Source organism: Podarcis vaucheri (genome assembly GCF_965113315.1).
Source record: "Podarcis vaucheri genome assembly, chromosome: 1".
Taxonomy (NCBI): Eukaryota; Metazoa; Chordata; class Lepidosauria; order Squamata; family Lacertidae; genus Podarcis; species Podarcis vaucheri.
Window position 1 is genome coordinate 134,899,413 of NC_138759.1, and position 17,588 is coordinate 134,917,000.

A 17,588-nucleotide genomic window follows, 5' to 3' on the forward strand; every position below is an offset into this window, starting at 1 on the left:
TGGGGTTGTTTGGTTACGTATAAAGTAAATATAAAGTACAGTGGTACCTCGGGTTACATACGCTTCAGGTTACAGACTCCGCTAACCCAGAAATAGTGCTTCAGATTAAGAACTTTGCTTCAGGATGAGAACAGAAATCGTGCTTGGGCGGCGTGGCGGCAGCAGGAGGCCCCATTAGCTAAAGTGGTGCTTCAGGTTAAGAACAGTTTCAGGTTAAGCACGGACCTCTGGAACGAATTAAGTACTTAACCTGAGGTACCACTGTATAAAGTATAGTCTGCCTTTATGACGTTCTAGACACTAAGACAGTTACAAAAATGGTGAAAGAACTGTAGCAAAACTCGTAACATATTCAACATTAAGCAATACCATTCTCTCTCTAAATTAGGCTGCTTAAAATTAGTATAAACTTTAAAACTTAATGTTGCAAATCATCTCTATGCATAAAAACACTATATAGAACACTTGACACAAAATATTGAATAGAATAATGCAAAATGTTATAATGCAAAATGTTGCTGGCTGGTGAGCGTGGGGTTTGTGAACACAGTTGGTGGTTCTTCTGCATCTGTGGTTGCAGCAACACGTGGTCAAGAGTTGCTCTTTAAGGTATGCAAAAAGAGGCATGGTCCAAAATGAGAGGCACCTGTCTAACAGTGCTGGAAAACATTTTTTTGCATGCCCAAAGTCAAATACATATTCATGCTAATCTTTCTCAAGAATGATAGATTTGTGTAAATATTTTCTTTAATTAAAAAGACACTTTCATAAAATATCACCGTGATTACAAAAGGAAGAAAAATGCAATCCAGGGTAGTCCCAGTCTAGTTTTTGTGGTGCAATTTGCTGCACTTCCATTATTAAGGCTTGCAGGTTAGTCATGCTGAAGACATGGTCCTGTCTCTTGTTTGTTGCTTTAAATGAAAAAGCAGAGCTGTCAATAATTTAATAGGAAACTAAACCAGTTTATGCCATGGCAAGTTCTTGCTGGGGATAACATTCATCAGGTTCCTCCCCTTCTGCTTTAAAGAGCTTGCAGACATGGGCACACCCACACAGGAGAAATATAAAGATGGGTACTTAGCGTCTAAGGAACCAAAAACAAAACAAATTGTTTCTGGTAAATATTCACAAAATAGTGGAAAATCTGGGGACAATGTGCTACCTTTCATGAATGATGTAAATAGAAGAATTTAGATGTTTTTTTTCTATATTCTTGTACAACCACTTTCTCCCCAGCTCTGCATACTGCAAGAGATGACCCATAAGTTTTAGGAAACCATATTTCCTCAGTGCCACAAAGGAAACCCTGCGCTTAATGAAAAATATTTGCTTCCTTCATAATTACTTGCAATGAAATAGCCATCTCAAAAGACCTGTAGTAAGCTCCCCACCCCACCCCTTGTATTTCCCACCCCTTCTCTTCTCTTAGATCTACAACCTTGCCTGGGCTAGTGAGAAAAAGCTACTGCAAGGGTATCTGTTGGAAGGATTAATGGGGAGATGGGGAGGGCTTGTTTGATGCCCTATCCCCCTACTTCCATCAGAATTTGCTCATGAGCGTGTGCAGTACATGCTCATACTTTGTTTTTTGCCCATATTCCCTATCCAATTTCTATTCAAAAGGTAGACAAGATAAATCAAAATTCTGTAAATCTGAGGATCAGATTCTGATATATGTTCTTTAGTACCTACGTAATACAAAGAAGGAAAGGCAAAGGTTGTGTTCATTAAGGCAAATCCGCAGTGGTGCAGAATGCTTAGAAACTTGGCTTTCCCTCTCCCTTTGTAGTCAGTACCCTGAGCATGATTCTTCTGCCAAATCAGCAGCAGGAATTGGCTCAGGTCATGCATGTGATGGGACTCGTCCAAAGAGAAAGGAAGGGAACTGTAAACCTGCAGCTGTGGGAGCCGAGAGGATTTTTCTGAGCCTGGTACGGTTTGTGGGGGAGCGAAGGGGTTAAGAAGTAGGCATGGCAAACACAGTGATGTTACTGCAGAGAATCTTTGTTCTCTCCCTGGGAGCCACCTTGCCCTGCAGTGCTGGAAATGGACTTGCATGGCTATAGCAAGTCACTTTGTACATGCTTTTGATCTGGTGTGCCTGTGGACACATGAGTGGGATTGGAGGGCAGGGTCACACACACTTGCTCTCACAGAAAGTGTACAGTTCCGACATTTCTCCTCTAGGGATGAGGGAGTTTGATGGCCTGGACATTGGAAATCGTCATGCTGGTATTAAAATAGGGCAGGCTGCAGAAAAATGATGGTTATGGGCCACCTGAAAACATTACTGTTAAGGAAAATATGGTAAAGGAAAATGATGCCACACTGACTGTGTGGGACTGTGACTGGCCCAAGGTCACCCGGTGAGTTTCATGGCTGAGGGGGGATTTGAACACTGGTCTCTTACGTCCTAGTTTACCAGTCTACCACACTGGCCACCACAAGGTGAACTCGGTTTCAGGCTTCTACCATAATAAATGGATTAGTCTTTAAGTTGCACAAGACTTTTCTGCAACAGACTAATGTGGCTACCCCTCTCAAAATTGTTATCAAGAAAATGTAGCACTAAAAATCTCAGATTTGATATTTTATTGTCTTTGAAAGAGAATCTGAAGGTTCAACTTCACCAAAAGCAACGTGTATTTAGGTTAACCCATTTCAAAAGCATGGAAAGAGCTCAGTAATGGGGAAAACTGCCCTCGGCTCTACATGAAGTAGCTGTTTAATGGAGATTTTAAAGCTCAGGCTGAAGAAGCATTTGCCATTGATGCTTCTCCTACCAGCAGGTTGAACTATATTGCTGAGAGGGGGCCAGGCTGGCTTGAAATTCCACTAAATAAGCTTATTAATGCCCACAAGTTATTCCAAATTGCAGTGCTGAAGCTACCCTAAGAGTTATTCCTGTATGCATATTGTTATTGCAGGGGGGCAGCAATTAGTCGGGTTTAGCTTCCTTTGGAAGGAGCTCAAAGAAGGCTTATGGCATCTGTAGTATTTCAGTTTATTTACAAATATACAAACACAGCTTAAACTCTGCAACCCAAGATAGGTAAAAAGGCAACACCTGGCTACTTTAAATAAATTCAAATCTCCAGGGGCTGGTTAGCCGCATCCAAGGGTACAAAAGAAGCTTGCAGGTGTAATCTCAGAACCTTTGCCCATGATCTTTGAGAATTCTTGGAGAACAAGTGAGGTCCCTGCAGACTGGAGGCGAGCAAATGTTGCCCCCATCTTCAAAGGGGGGGGGAGAGAGACCTAGGTAACTTACCGGCTGGTGAGCTTGACATTGATACTAGGGAATGTACTAGAACAGATAACTCAACGGTCAGTCTGTGAGCATTTAGAAAAGGTTGCTGTGATTACTAAGAGCTAGCATGGGTTTCTCAAAAAGAAGTCAATCAAACAAGCAAACAAACAAACAAACAAGTCATGCCAGATATCCATCTCTCTCTCTCTCTCTCTCTATCTCTATCTCTATCTCTATCTCTCTAGCTCTCTCCTTTCTCTCTCTCTCTCTCTCTCTCTCTCTCTCTCTCTCTCTCTCTTGGATGGAGTTACAAGCTTGGTGGATCAGGGGAATGCTGTGGACATAGTGTATCTTGATTTCAGTAAGGTGTTTTTTTTTTGGTTTTTTTACAAAGTCCCTCATTATATTCATACAAGGAAGCTGGTAAAATGTGGGTTGAATGGGCAACTGTTAGGTGGATTTGTAGCTGGTTGACTGAACAAACCCAAAGAATGCTCATTAATTGTTCCTTGCCATCATGGAAAAAAGTGACAAGTATTCATCTATCCGTACCCCATTATTTCTTGTGAGAACCAGGAAGTAGTGGGAGACATTTTGGTCAGTTACTAGGCAACCACCCATATGGCTTTCCTGCTGTTCCTCCTTTCATGGTTATGGGCCTGAAGACTTGCTGGAATGAAGTAGGCTGTAAAATTAAAAGTGTGGTGACAACCACAACCCACTTAGTAACTGTCCAGGGGCCTATTTACCATGGAGGGTGGGGAGGAGCCAGCTGGGAGACCCATTTGACCCAGTGCTTAGCTCATATTCTCCAACATGTCCCAGAGGGAAACCGGAACACACATCTTTCAGGGTCACAATCTCATGTTAGAGCATGGCCCCCCAAAACGGGATGTCCCAATTAAATTGGGGCAGTTGAGGGTGTTTATTATAGGTGTAGCTTATGCATTCTCTAAGCTAGCTGTTAACTCTGCAGTTAGCTCCTTCTGTAGTCCTAAATTGCCTCTTTAAAAGCCCCAGGCAGAAGTGGATCCGCATATGTTAGAGAAATTAGGTTCCCCATCCAGGCTACAGAAACTTGACCATGTGACATTTTCTGTTTCAGCCCTGTTTTTCTGGCACTCACTTCCAATTGCTTCTCTTTGTATCAGGTACTGAAGGTCAATGTTGAACCCATGGTAGTGTCTTGGGCCACTATATTCTACTCCCAGCAAGGGATTATCATTAACCCCAGTTTGTAAACAGATAGGGCCTAAGTGAGCGCAAGCGTAAATCAGTGTGAAGAGAAGTGACCACGTAAAATAGGTTCCTGGAGAATGGTATGAATTTTAAACAGGACATTTGAACAAACCATTCAAGGCTAATTCACATGTTGCAGTCCTGATGTGGGAAGCACTGACATACTTCTTCTGGCCAGTGACCCCACATGGTGACTGCAACAGCTGAGAGAAAGGCGTGGAATAAATGGCCTTGCACTCTGCAATCCTAGTGGAGGCTGGTGCTGCTATGAAGAAAGCTCTCGATGGTTCTCTCTAGGCATTCAGCCTGGACACATAACAGCAAAAATGTGTCAGAGAATAGGGGTGTGCCAGGTTGCCAGGCACATCTGGGCAAACGGACTTACAAGCTGCCTCCATGATAAACACAAAGCCTGGGCTGGAGTGGGCAAGTCCAGTACATTCAGAAACATAGGGAGGCAATGAAGCGCATGTTCTTGCCTCACCCCCTATGACTTTGTCCCTTGCAAGACTGAACTCCAGAAGAGGGCTAATGCAACCAGGGTGTCCGTGGTGAGAGGCTCACATAAATTATGGCACCATAACATAAAAGTGTTTTCCACAGCCTCTCGTCTGGAGCATTATCCCCACAGTTTTCCAAGATAGATGCCTTTTAAATTTGTGCTACATCGTTTGGGTGACTAAACCTGAATATAGAGAGTGTTGGTGTTTATGCTACACGCATCAAAATGTGGCCTGTTCCAAGTTCCTACTGTAGATTTTCTCTACCTTCCACTCCCCTCGAGGCAAAAAATTATTGTGAAGTCTTCCTGCAGGATTGCAAAGTCCTAATAAGCTCTGTCAGTTTCTGCTAGTCTGGGCCACACACTGGATGATGCGGGTACTGAACTGTTAAATGCAATAAATCAAAGCCGTATTCTCTGTTCCCAAACTCTTCCTTTGATTGGGCATATTCAATGGGGCAGCTGAGGCTTCAGCCAAATCCATTTGCCAGTACAGTACAGTAACTGGAACACATCTTATTGAGAAAGCATCAGGATCCACAATTGCACCATGCAGACAGTAAAATCCATGTCCCAAAAAAGACAAGGATCTTCCCAAGGTCAGGAACCATGGTCATAAATTGAATGTAGCTCACAGTGTGGTCATTCACCATTTATGTTTCTTTGACCTTTGACATTCCAGTGCAACTAGTCACACTTAACTATTCACAACAAGGGCTATTATTTATTATAGCACAAAACACTGTTGGGTTCATTTTTATAACTCATTTAGATCTTTAGATGTTGAAAAAGATGAATGCTTATAACTGTCAGAATAGAACTGGACATCTTGATCAGCACTGAGGGGCACACCAGTCACAACATCAGTTTATTGCCCCCATTAGGAATGCTATCAATTTAGCACCCAATTCAAAATGAAACACTTTTCAACCTAGAGTGGCAATTCCAGACTAAATTGCTGGTGCAGAAGCAACCCCTTTTGTGTTTTAGCTCCTGCTGGGATAATGTATCATACTAAGAAGACATCTTAGGAATTTATATGCTGCCCTCTCAGGATAGCTTACAGCAATAATAAAAACAAATTGAAAATAATGCAGTAAAACAGGTCAATAAAACAAAAACAGCATAAAAACAAATGACACTAATTAGGCAGGAGCAGACTGAAAGGTGTGGAAAAATTTAAAAATGAAAGTCTTCACCCGGCATTGAAGACATGAAGGTGGGTACCAAGTGACCATCTCAGAGGAGGAGTGCAACCACGAAGAAGTTATTTTCATCCGTTGCCCCCTCCCACACCTGGAGGCACCTGAATAAGGGCCTCCAAAGATATTAAGGTCTGGGTGAACCTTAATGCAAACATGTGAAGTCAGTCTTGTTCTTCTTCCTCTTCCTCTTCCTCTTCCTCTTCCTCTTCTCCTCAACAACCACATTGCATGTTAAGGAATAGTGAAGGAAATTTGATGGATCTCTCCACTGTTCTACATACATTATCACATATTTCGGCAGCATAATTTAGTTAAATATAGTAATCCACATGTGTCTGAAAATGTATTTTCAGAGATTACTGAACCATAAAAATATCTCCCTCTTCCCTATTGCCATCTCTGACTTGACCATGATATGCAACATTAAATGATAATCCTGAGTTGTTTGCTCCATATACCTTCTTAGCTGCTAAAATATAATGCTTATAATCACAGGATTAGGACCTAATAGGAGGATCGGGCGACAGGCAGTGGCACAGAGAGCATGCAAGAGGGTGCTTTTAAAATGTTCTCCAATCAAGAGATGGCTGAGAAAGGTCATGGAAATCAATGTTTTCAGCTCATCAGAATTTTAGTTTGCAGTCACTAACTGATGGAGGCTTTAGGGTAACGCCACAAGCTTAATGGTTTAGGGAACATGCATAGTTATAAATAAAAAAATCAGATCTCATCTTTCTCCCTGAAGCAAACATTGACACAAAAATGCAGCTTAATATTGAATTAGCAACTGGTCAGAACTGCTGTTTCTTGCTGACCATGTTAAGCTGAATTTGTGGGTTTACATCAAATGGCCATTATGTGCTAGATATCTCATGGGAATCATGAGCAAAAGCAAACCTCAAGTGTGCAGAATTATCCCCCAGATGACCTTGTGCTGTGGTTGTATTCTGGCACGGCTGATCCATTTATAGCATTGGTTTTTATTCTTAATCTTAGAAAGAAGTACTGTTATCACTGAAATATAAATGCAAATATTCTGAAACATATAAAGCACAGGACTAAAATATCACATATTCCCCATGCAATAGCAATTGGACAGACTACCATCTTCCAAAAGAACAAGAAAGGTATGCCCTTCCTGGGGGTTTCATGACCAGCCGCTACACCTGAGGCTAATGAATGGTATTAATGCTACTACATCTTCAATGACATAAGGACGGTTTGTGCATTTTGAATGGGTTCTTAATGTAACACGGAGATTTTATTCAGCTGAGAAGCAACTAGTAAATTTCTTTAACCAAATAAACAACTCTTCCAGTGACAATCCACACGCTTCTTCCTTTTGGAAGGGGGAACCTGCTATTGGTCATGTGGCATGCTGAGCATCTTCTCTTGTGAGCACAGCATGGTGCCAGCTATGAGAGTTTCCCATTGGGCAATAATCACAGAGGGTCCCATGACTGCTGCTGTAGGTCAAGGCTGTGAAGGAGGGCTTCGTGCATTTCCAGCAGTGTGGGAGCTGCTTCAGCATATGGAACCAGGGGGGCAGCATTGATATTTCTCATTGATAAATTCTGAGAGCCCTGTCCACACAGTCACATCCATTGTGTGCACAGCCCTGCGGTGTAGAATCACACCGTGAGGCAGCACTCCCTGCATATGAATCAAACCCTTGCTGGATCTTCAAGAACTATAACGCAGGTACAGACTATAATTAGAAAGGTCTTACAAAGCTTCTGAAAGCTACACTGGCCTTGTTTAGACTTAACACTAAACTATGGTTAATGTTAGTAAACCATAGCTGAGGTATCTGACAAACAATCACTTGATTCTTGGATTATTATGTTGTAGAAGACTTAAAGGCATCAGCAAGAACTGGTAAGACCACACACTTTTAATCTTCATGTGCCTGGAAAGGGCTTCTGTTCCCTCTGGATCTGTGGACATTGATGGTAAAATGGGTACCAGGAGTGGTGATTCTGATTAGGGAGTTAATGGCATGGGACGTGTGGCAAACCATCATGGGAAAAGAAGGATTTGGCAGAAGGGATTTGCTCTCTTTCTATTGTCTCTCCAAACAACAACTCCTGAGGAGTCAAGGGCATCCACAAAATAGGCAGTTAAATGCAGAAATAACTGACATACTGTCAGGCCTACTCAGTCAGGTAGGGATGTCCCAGTTCCCTTCTCAGTTACTGACAGCTTTTTTGTGACCCATTTCCAGGCTCATTGAAGACAGATGAGTAGGTTTCTGTTGCTTGCCTTCAGCAATTCTGGCCTTTGCAGTGTTGCTGACATGTTGGTTTTGCTACCAAATGTAGTGGATTTTCAAAAGTGCATTCAGTGGGGTAAATTTCTGCCCTGTGGTCAGTTGGAGACGCTGTGTGTCTTCTTCTTTTTTCCCCCTAGCAGAGGTCAGTGGTCTTTGTTTATTATTTTCAGTGACATTACTGAATTGAGTTGGAAGCTGGGGAAACGATGTTTGTCAAGAGACTACAAGACTTGTCTTATTCTGGTCAATAAAAACCTAAGGAGGCTTTGAATCAGTCAGAAGAGTTCATGGCCAAGTGGACGGTGGCATGGTCTCTCAGGCACCCAGGCCACCGTTTGCTCCCGCTAGATGTCTGTGGTCTTCAGAGAAGATCAGACCAAGAAGAGGGGGCTGTGGCCTTCAAGTTCCGCAGGTAGGCTTCCTACCTTTGTTGGCCACTGTGAGAACAAGGTGGTGGAGAACTAGCCGGCCTTTTGCTCTCATCCAACAAGGCTCTTCTTAGATTCTTGCTTTTATTACTAAGGTGAGGACAATAGCTGGTTTGGGTTCCAACCACCAGCCAAGGTAAAAATAACAAATACTTTTGTAGCACCTTAAAGACTCACACACCTCAGAGAATGTCTGGAAGATGCAGTACAGATGGTATCTTACGCCGGCGAAATTGGCTAAAATGTATAGATTAAAGAATAAGAAATGCTGGAAATGTGGCGAAGTGGAGGGAGACCTCTACCATATGTGGTGGTGATGCAACAAGGTGAAGGCCTTTTGGGAATTAATATATAATGAGCTTAAAAAAATATTAAAATATACCTTTCCCAAAAGACCTGAGGCCTTTTTGCTGGGTATGATGGGTAAAGAAATCAAAAATGAAGACAAAATAGTATTTATCTACGCCACCACAGCCGCAAGAATTATGCTGGCACAAAACTGGAAATTGGAAACTATACCTAGCATAAGTGACTGGCAGGTCAAAATGATAAACTACGCCGAGCTTGATAGATTAACAGGCAGAATACGAGACCAAGATGAACAGAAATTTCAGAAAAATTGGAGTAAATTTTGGAAATATATTGGAACGGATTTATAAGATGTGCTGGCGGGGTTAGAATAACTCTATCAGCGAATAATTTTAAGACTAAAAATTAAATACGCAATCATGGAATTTATTTGATACTTACCAAAAGGGTGGAGGGGAGTCAAAGGTTTGGTAGAGCCTAATACATTATGATTTTCTTTTTTATGATTTTTTGTGTTTATTTTTTTTGTACAGAAGGGGGAATGGGAACAATAATCTATGTAATTTTGTCTTTTTTGTATTTGTGTGTGTTTTTTTGTTCTAAAATCTGAATAAAAATTATTTTTTTTAAAAAAAAGACTCATACACCTCCTCCACCTCCTCCTCTTCCTCTTCTTCTTCTTCTTCTTCCTCCACCCTTCATCCAAAGAACTAATAACTCCCCGCCCTTGCCACCCAAGCATATGGATTGAAAAAAAATCTGAATGCCTGGTTGAAGAGAATCATTTGTGTTTCTTACAGCATAAGCTTTTGCAGGCTACTACCTATGTCATCAGATATGTGGTTATCTTGAGTTGCAGGCATATATAGAGATGGGTGAGGATTGCGAACAGAGAAGCCAGAAGGAAATTAAAAGAAATTCATTCCTATTCTGACCATGGTGATTATATATTTAACAGTGGCCATTCATAAAAAAGTGGCGTTGATAAAATGGGCCCCTTGGCCTCCGTAAGCTACCCATACCCGTAGAATTTCTGGCTGGACCTTTAACATTTCTCCTTCCTCCATGCCTCTCTACCATTTTACTCACCCTCTGCAATTCCTTGAGCTATGACATTCATTCCTCTCTCTCCAGCTCTCCCTGGGCAACACAGACCCCAACTGCGCATGTGTGACAGCTTACCCAGTGCTTTTTTCTGGGGCTACGCAGGGCTATGCACACCCCTAAACATTTTGTGAATCTTTGTACTTTTGTTCATTTACTGTATTTACTTTTCCCAATTTGAACTATAAAATGGTGGTTTTCTTGAGTCAAAATGAGAAGACCCCTAAACATTTTTTTAAGAAAAAAAGCACTGGGTAAGACGTTCAATCACCTATGAACGTCACAAGCTAACACTGGCTGGGAAATGCCTTTTATTAAGAATTGCAAATAGGTAAAGGCCAGTGCTTGGAATGAACTGGTTTGGTTGAACAAAGTTCACTAAGTGGCACAAAAAACACCACGAACAACACCTGAAAGTAGTTGCCACACAGGCTTTTCAGGAGGTGACACGTCCGAGTGACAAGGCCTCACCTGGGCCCCCAAAAATGTGTAGGTTTTACAGATAAAGCATGGAAGCCAGGAGACTCAAGGTCTCCAGACAAATTGAAATACAGTCCGGTATTTTGATATTACTAAGTTTGTGTCCATGACCTTATTCCAGACAGTGCCATAAATTAGTAAAGTTTCTTGCTATAGGGAAGAACAATGAAGGTTTAGAGCAGCCATTTTGTGAAGAGCCTGCATTCACCTCTAATGTGGCATAAAAATAAATTTAAACAGAACTTTAAAATGGATAATAATTTTGTCACAGAGGTCAGATCCTAGTTACCATTGTTTTAATGGTGGCAGTGTTGGAAGGGAGAATTCAAAAGCAGCAGAAGACATCTGGGTCTTATTCATGGAAAAAGTGAACTCCCTTTTGGCATCTGTAGCTGATTATTTTATTTTTTTTACTCTTTATTTTTCACTTAACCAATTACCCACTTGGCAGGCATAAGATACGTTATCTATGACTTTCACCTTCTAGATGGTGTGTGATTTATTATTAATCATTTCTTCTTTTTTCATTTAGTTTCTTATTTTAAATTTAATTTTTACCTGATCAGATAATTGTAGACATTGCCTTCTCAAAATGAAATCAAATTCAATTAGCCAAAAAGTCATTGCATTAATGTCCATTCAAGCTCCAGAATGCTGGGAAACTGCAGCTGTTAAATCATACTATTTGGGCAATATGGATATGGTCTGATACCCTATGTTGAGATTAGCTCTTGTTTCTCCACTACCATGTTGGTGGATGGCTGTCAGTGGCAGAATAACGTGACCTGAAGAACCCATTGAATTTTGAATTGGCATATGAGTTTTCCACTGAAATCACCTACTTAAGATGGGGAAATGGGATAGCAAGACAGAATTCTTCTAGCAGGTGATGTATGTGTCAGTGTAGTGCTACCGCTTTAGAGCAATGAGATTTGGTTGCTGAACCAGATCCTAAGCTGGCAGGAAATTCCCACTGGAGTGAATGGGACCTACAGCCAGATTCTAAAATATTTATCTGTATGTAAGAGGCAAGCACGGGGGACGTGGGTGGCGCTGTGGGTTAAACCGTGATAATCGACACCTGAAGCAGATATTGCCTGGAATCATGCAATCATCTCCCTTAATCATCTGTCTTAAACCAAACCCTCTTGTGGCTGTACTTACATGGTGCACTGGTCATTTGTGATCTCTCCTGCCACGAAGTGAGTTATTACCTTGCTTCAGTAATTTGTTGGCAACCTGAAGACGCACAGGCTATAATATGTCCAGAGGTTACAGATGACCTGATCCCCATGAAGTCTGAACTGTCATGAGCTAACTTTTTAATAAAGATATATTAATTTATTTTAAATAAATAAATAAATAAAAAATAAACCACAGAGCCTAGGACTTGCTGATCAGAAGGTCGGCGGTTCGAATCCCTGCAACAGGGTGAGCTCCCATTGCTCGGTCCCTGCTCCTGCCAACCTAGCAGTTCGAAAGCATGTCAAAGTGCAAGTAGATAAATAGGTACCGTTTCAGCGGGAAGGTAAACGGCGTTTCCGTGTGCTGCTCTGGTTTGCCAGAAGCGGCTTTGTCATGCTGGCCACATGACCCGGAAGCTGTAAACCGGCTCCCTCGGCCAATAAAGCGAGATGAGCGCCACAACCCCAGAGTCAGCCACGACTGGACCTAATGGTCAGGGGTCCCTTTACCTTTAAGAGGCAAGCACAGGTGAACAAACTGCATATGGTCTTCCCCTACGTGGTGCATTTACTGGCTTGCACATAACAGAACTTTCAAAGTCCCTAAATGGAATCATAGAAAACTATGTCATGACTTCTTTTAAAATAAGCAGAAGACAAAAGATTCAACGAAGAAGAAGAGCTTTAGAAAGCTGGCTTAGAGCAGAAAATAAAAGCTATTATTGTGACGCTTTTGAACAGCATGTTTGTAAAACATGTTTTTTGGCTTTTGTCTACATCTCTGTCTGCAGGGAATTGTCAATATGTTGAAGAGCACATGAATTCAAAGTAAAAAAAAGCCTTTTCTATATAGTGACCCATGTTTTCATTCAGCTCCTGAATTCAGAGACAAAATGCATACCTTTCACCAGTATGATTAAGAAAAGGCTAATGGAGCTTTCCTACACACTGAAGCATGAAGCATGTATAATTTAATAACGCTGATAAATCTTAAAGCCAGGAGCATTTGGCGAACACATGACCCACTTTTTCAATCTATTGGAAACATTTACATAACAGCCTGATTCTCAGGCTTTTCGTTTTCTAGATAGAGGAAGAAGAGACAGAAGCACAATTGAACACCTTAAACTCGACATGCCTCAAATAAATTCTGCCATTAAAGACTTAATAGAGCATTCTTGCACCAGGATCACTCACTGGGGGCAAAATGGACCCACTGAAAAACAGGAATAACTACTGGTAGATCTCTGGATTGCAAACTCTTGACCAGTCGAGGTATGGAGAATCCGTACAGCATATACCACACATGGAGAAACAAAATGGTTTGCAAATAATAAACTTGTCCCCTGTCCTCATTACAATTCCTTGGGGATTAGAGTGACACAGTCCTTCTGCCCTTGACTAACTTAACAATTTGACAATCATCACACTATATTAAAATACTCATGGCTTCCAAACAGCACAGGCCTCTAATCTCCAGTGTTGCTGTTATGTCCACCTTCAAGGGTGGTCTTGATGCTGTTGTTACCAGACCATGCTTAGATTCACTTCCCCTTTTGCAGTTCATAAGGAGGTGTCTAACAGCACAGTCCTTCTAGCTGCAGCTGGTAGCTGTTCTCCAAGGGTTGGGAAAGGGGGAAAAAACCCTAGTCCTGCTGTATAGTCCTTTTAACTGGTGATGCAAGCTATTGAATCTTGGACTTAGATGCAAAGCACATGCTCTGCCACTGAGCTGTGATGGGCTTATAGGGTATGTGCTTGAGGCTGTGCATTTACATATAGTGCCCAGTGATAGCATGGCACACTGAATTTTTACTGCTGTGGGCAACACATGTACCACCATCACAAATGTCAAAATTTCAAACAAGTAAGCATGAAGGTCAGATCCAATGTCTAGTGTTGGTATTATTGAGCACCTGCTGAGGCCAGTACCCAAACTGAGAAGAAGGAGTCTCAAAGCGGCTAACAATCTCCTTCCCCTTCCTCCCCCACAACAAACACAGAGTGAGTGGGGCTGAGAGACTTCAGAGAAGTGTGTCTAGCCCAAGGTCACCCAGCAGCTGCATGTGGAGGAGCAGAGATGCGAACCCGGTTCCCCAGATTACGAGTCTACTGCTCTTAACCACTACACCACACTGGCTCTCCCCCGGTGCTTCTCCTCTTCCTCTTTGATGTCTCCATCTGTTTTGCTGCCCTCTGTAGCCTGTGGGCGGTGATAAGGGCAAGGGAGCTTCAGCCTTCACTCACTTGGATCTCTCTTAGGCAGTGATGGAGACTGGGGGAGGGGCATGTGGCCGTGGCAAGGAGAAGGGGGACCACGGAGGATGCCATGTTGTTGAAGGGCTCTGCAAAATCTGGAGACAGCACTCGGGTTATTTAACATGGTTCCACTTGATGTGAGAGGGGAAATAAAGTTCCACTTGAACACTCCTCAGAATCATATAGTTGGGCAAACTACTTAGAGATTGTCACACAAGCAAGCAGTACTGTATATAATATTTTTTTAAAAAAGCATAAAAACTTGTCATTATTGAATGGCTTGCAGAAGATAAGCAAGACCAACGCCTAGATAGGAAACTTCATGGCATCTAGTTTTGATGGGAATATGGGGAAATAGTTTAGCATTTTGGTAAAAGACTAGTCAAAGTAAATTGGAATCACTGTAATATAAATTTACAATCTGTGAGATGTTAAAGGGAGCAAGATGTATTGTGGCTATTTAAGTGCTAATGTTTCTTTATGCTATGTTAAAGCAGAATTCTCCAGGATACCCATCTTAGTAAAATCATACGTATCCCAAATTATTCACAACTTGAGAGAGGAGGAGGAGGCAAATGGAAGATACAAAATCTAGAGACACATCAAAGGAAAAATTGTTTTTTAGAATAACTAACAGCAGGGGCATAGAGTAGGGGGGGCAGGGGGCCATGGACCGAGGTGCACAATTTTTGAGGGGGTACGACTCAGGTGCCCCCATGCAGACACCCCCAGCGTGCCACGGCCTGATGTTCCTCCATGGCCACCAAGGGCTGCATCGACCAGCCAGACTCCCCCCTGCGCTGGCGGGCTGGTGGCTCAGCGAGGCCCTGCTTTGTTCCAGCGGGCGTGGGGTTACTCCAGCGGTGGCAGCGAGGGCAGGACTTGTGCCCACCCACCAGCCCTGGGCACTGGTAACGGATGCTATGCCACCGACTAGGCCTGGAACCTTCAGAGAAAGTTCTTCCCATAGATCACTATCAGTTTTCCAGGTTGTCAAAAGACTGAAAACATCTTAAATCTTATACAGCAACAAACAAAAGTAGCACTTACTTGTTCTCTTTACAGGTGGTTTTCTCCTGTGAAGTCGCTTTTTCCTTGGGTCTCCTAATATCAGACTGTTTCCCATACCACCATAGAAGATGGAATCTAAAGTTTCTGAAGGTGGCCTGAATGTGACTCTCACCATCCGACTGCTGATGCACGGAAAGGTGAGCGGGGACCGTGTGATTCCTTAAAACAACGTCTGATTCAGGCCCAGCAGCCAGTGATGATTTACTTGTCTAGATGCAAATGCTAAGATTGTGTGTCCATGTCACATATATTAGTTTAGTTCTCTGACAAATATGCGATTCATAACACAACAAACCTGGAAAACTGTTTAATTGGGGAAGTTATTGTTGTCCACCACTATCGGCTGAAGATCATGATCGCTGGCTTTTTTGAGAGAGAGAGGCTCCCAACCAAAGTCTCCCAAAGAGTTCAGACTTTATAGAGTTCTTGAAATAGTGCCCCAACCCTTCTATATCATCCAGTTCCCCATGGCCAAGGTCCTTCTGTAACGCCTACTCGCAAGCAAGGCTTCTTTCTAATGCTAATTGAAAAGCTTCAGCGGATTAGTGGTGAAAAGTCTCTGATTTTGTCCTTCAACATCCTCACTGAAGGGTCCCAAAGCCACTTTCTCTGCTCAGGTGGTGATGGTGAGGCTTTACTTACTGATTCCCTTTCAGTTTGTTTTCTTTCAGTAGCAGCATTTCTCCAACAAGAGCCAAAAAGAAAAAGATATGCAGGGGGAACAGTATTTAAAAGTGTCCCCCCCCCCCCGGTCCACCATTGGAAGAAGATGCTGGCCTTGAGGCAATTGTGTGTATGTGTGGGGGGGTTAATCTGGATTTTCTACATAGTTCAGATATCAGCATAGAAGACAAAATATGCACTGTACAAATAATGAACTGTGATCAAGGCATCATTAAAGGTATTAAATATACATGTAATGAAATATCAAAGAGTGGGGTCAGACCCAAAAATGATTTTTAAAAAGCTTTTGGGGCAAATCAATCCTGTTTTTGTTCTATTCACAGAGCTTGTGAGAGCACTCAATGCATGTTGTTTGCCTGATAGTCTTGTCTATTTCTTGAGTTTCAGTTATCCAGTTACTATAATTTTTATAAATTCCAAATAAAGGTTTATTTGGCTGGTACTCTAGTCTAGCAATGTTCTTATTATTTACAAAAGAAAGCATATGGGCAATTTTACCAGAGGCTGAATATGCCAGTGGTTCCCAACCTTTTTTTGGCCATGCCCCACCTAAGCATCTCGAAAATCCTGATCTCCACCACCACACTGGGGCCATATAATTCTTAATTTTCAAAAAGTGAACTATTCACATGGAGAAAGCCTAAAAGGCCATTAACTGTTAACAACTCATTCTCAAATTGCCACCCCCTTAAAAATCAAATTGCCCCCCTGTGGGGGGGGTGCACCACGTTGGGAACCACAAATCTATGTTAAGCTTCCAGCCTGAATCAATGGGCTGAAATGTTCAACCTGAAGCTTTGAAGCCCTAAAGAGCTCTTTGCATATCCCACCAGAGAAACCGCTACGCATCGACTTCTGTGTGCTCCTCACCTGAGTGCAACTGAGCCATTTTGTATTTGGTGGACCGTCAATACAAACAGCCCTGTTCAGAGTACCTGTTTCCCCGCAGAGCATGTGAGGGATTGCCTCAGATACTGTAATGGCAGTACTTACATTGGGCTTCAAAACAAACAAAAACTTAATAGAGAGATCTGTTTTTCCCTCTTCTGCAAACCAACCCTGCAATTTTATGATCTTATGATTGTCCTCCACTAGAAATGGTCACAGGCTGGATGCATATCCTGTGCTAGGAAAAAAGAAAGTAACACAAAAACACTTTTTGCTTAATATTGTGCTTAATATCGCTTTTTAATATTGCTTTTTTTAAAAGCCTTGAAGTACACATTAAGCAACTGATTTTTAAAAGATGGTGGAAATTATTTTAAAAACTACTTCTGGGGTGGCGCCATCGGCAATGGCGGAATCCCTCTGAACTGGAGGGACTAGCTCCGTGGGAAACGGGTCTTCTCCGCTACGGCGAAGCGGGGACCCTTTTAAAAATCACGGGCGGATGAAGCCTGTCACCATGGGACTCGGCGCGCACCTTTAGCGCCCCCCCAACTCGCTAAGGAACCCACTAACAGGCTCCGAAGTGAAGGGGGGGAAGTGACGCGGTGCTGTGAGTCAGCTGCTATTTCCACGGAGCGAAGCCGCATAGCCGTTGCCGGAGAACGCTGCCTTTTTCCTGGGACAATTTGGACCCTAAAATAAGCACCCGT

General features: G+C 42.4%; 1 protein-coding gene across 31 annotated transcripts in view; it reads left to right on the plus strand.

Moving 5' to 3' along the window:
• PCBP3 (poly(rC) binding protein 3) overlaps nt 1-17,588 on the plus strand; it is a gene marked incomplete at both ends in the record, with an annotated part of 78,463 nt that overhangs the window by 17,346 nt on the left and 43,529 nt on the right. For 22 of the 31 annotated variants that reach the window (XM_082206659.1, XM_082206648.1, XM_082206669.1 and 19 more), the window contains one exon: nt 15,301-15,443. In XM_082206659.1, the coding sequence (XP_082062785.1) occupies nt 15,375-15,443 (69 nt within the window). The other 9 variants (XM_082206674.1, XM_082206670.1, XM_082206650.1 and 6 more) reach the window with 9 other exon arrangements.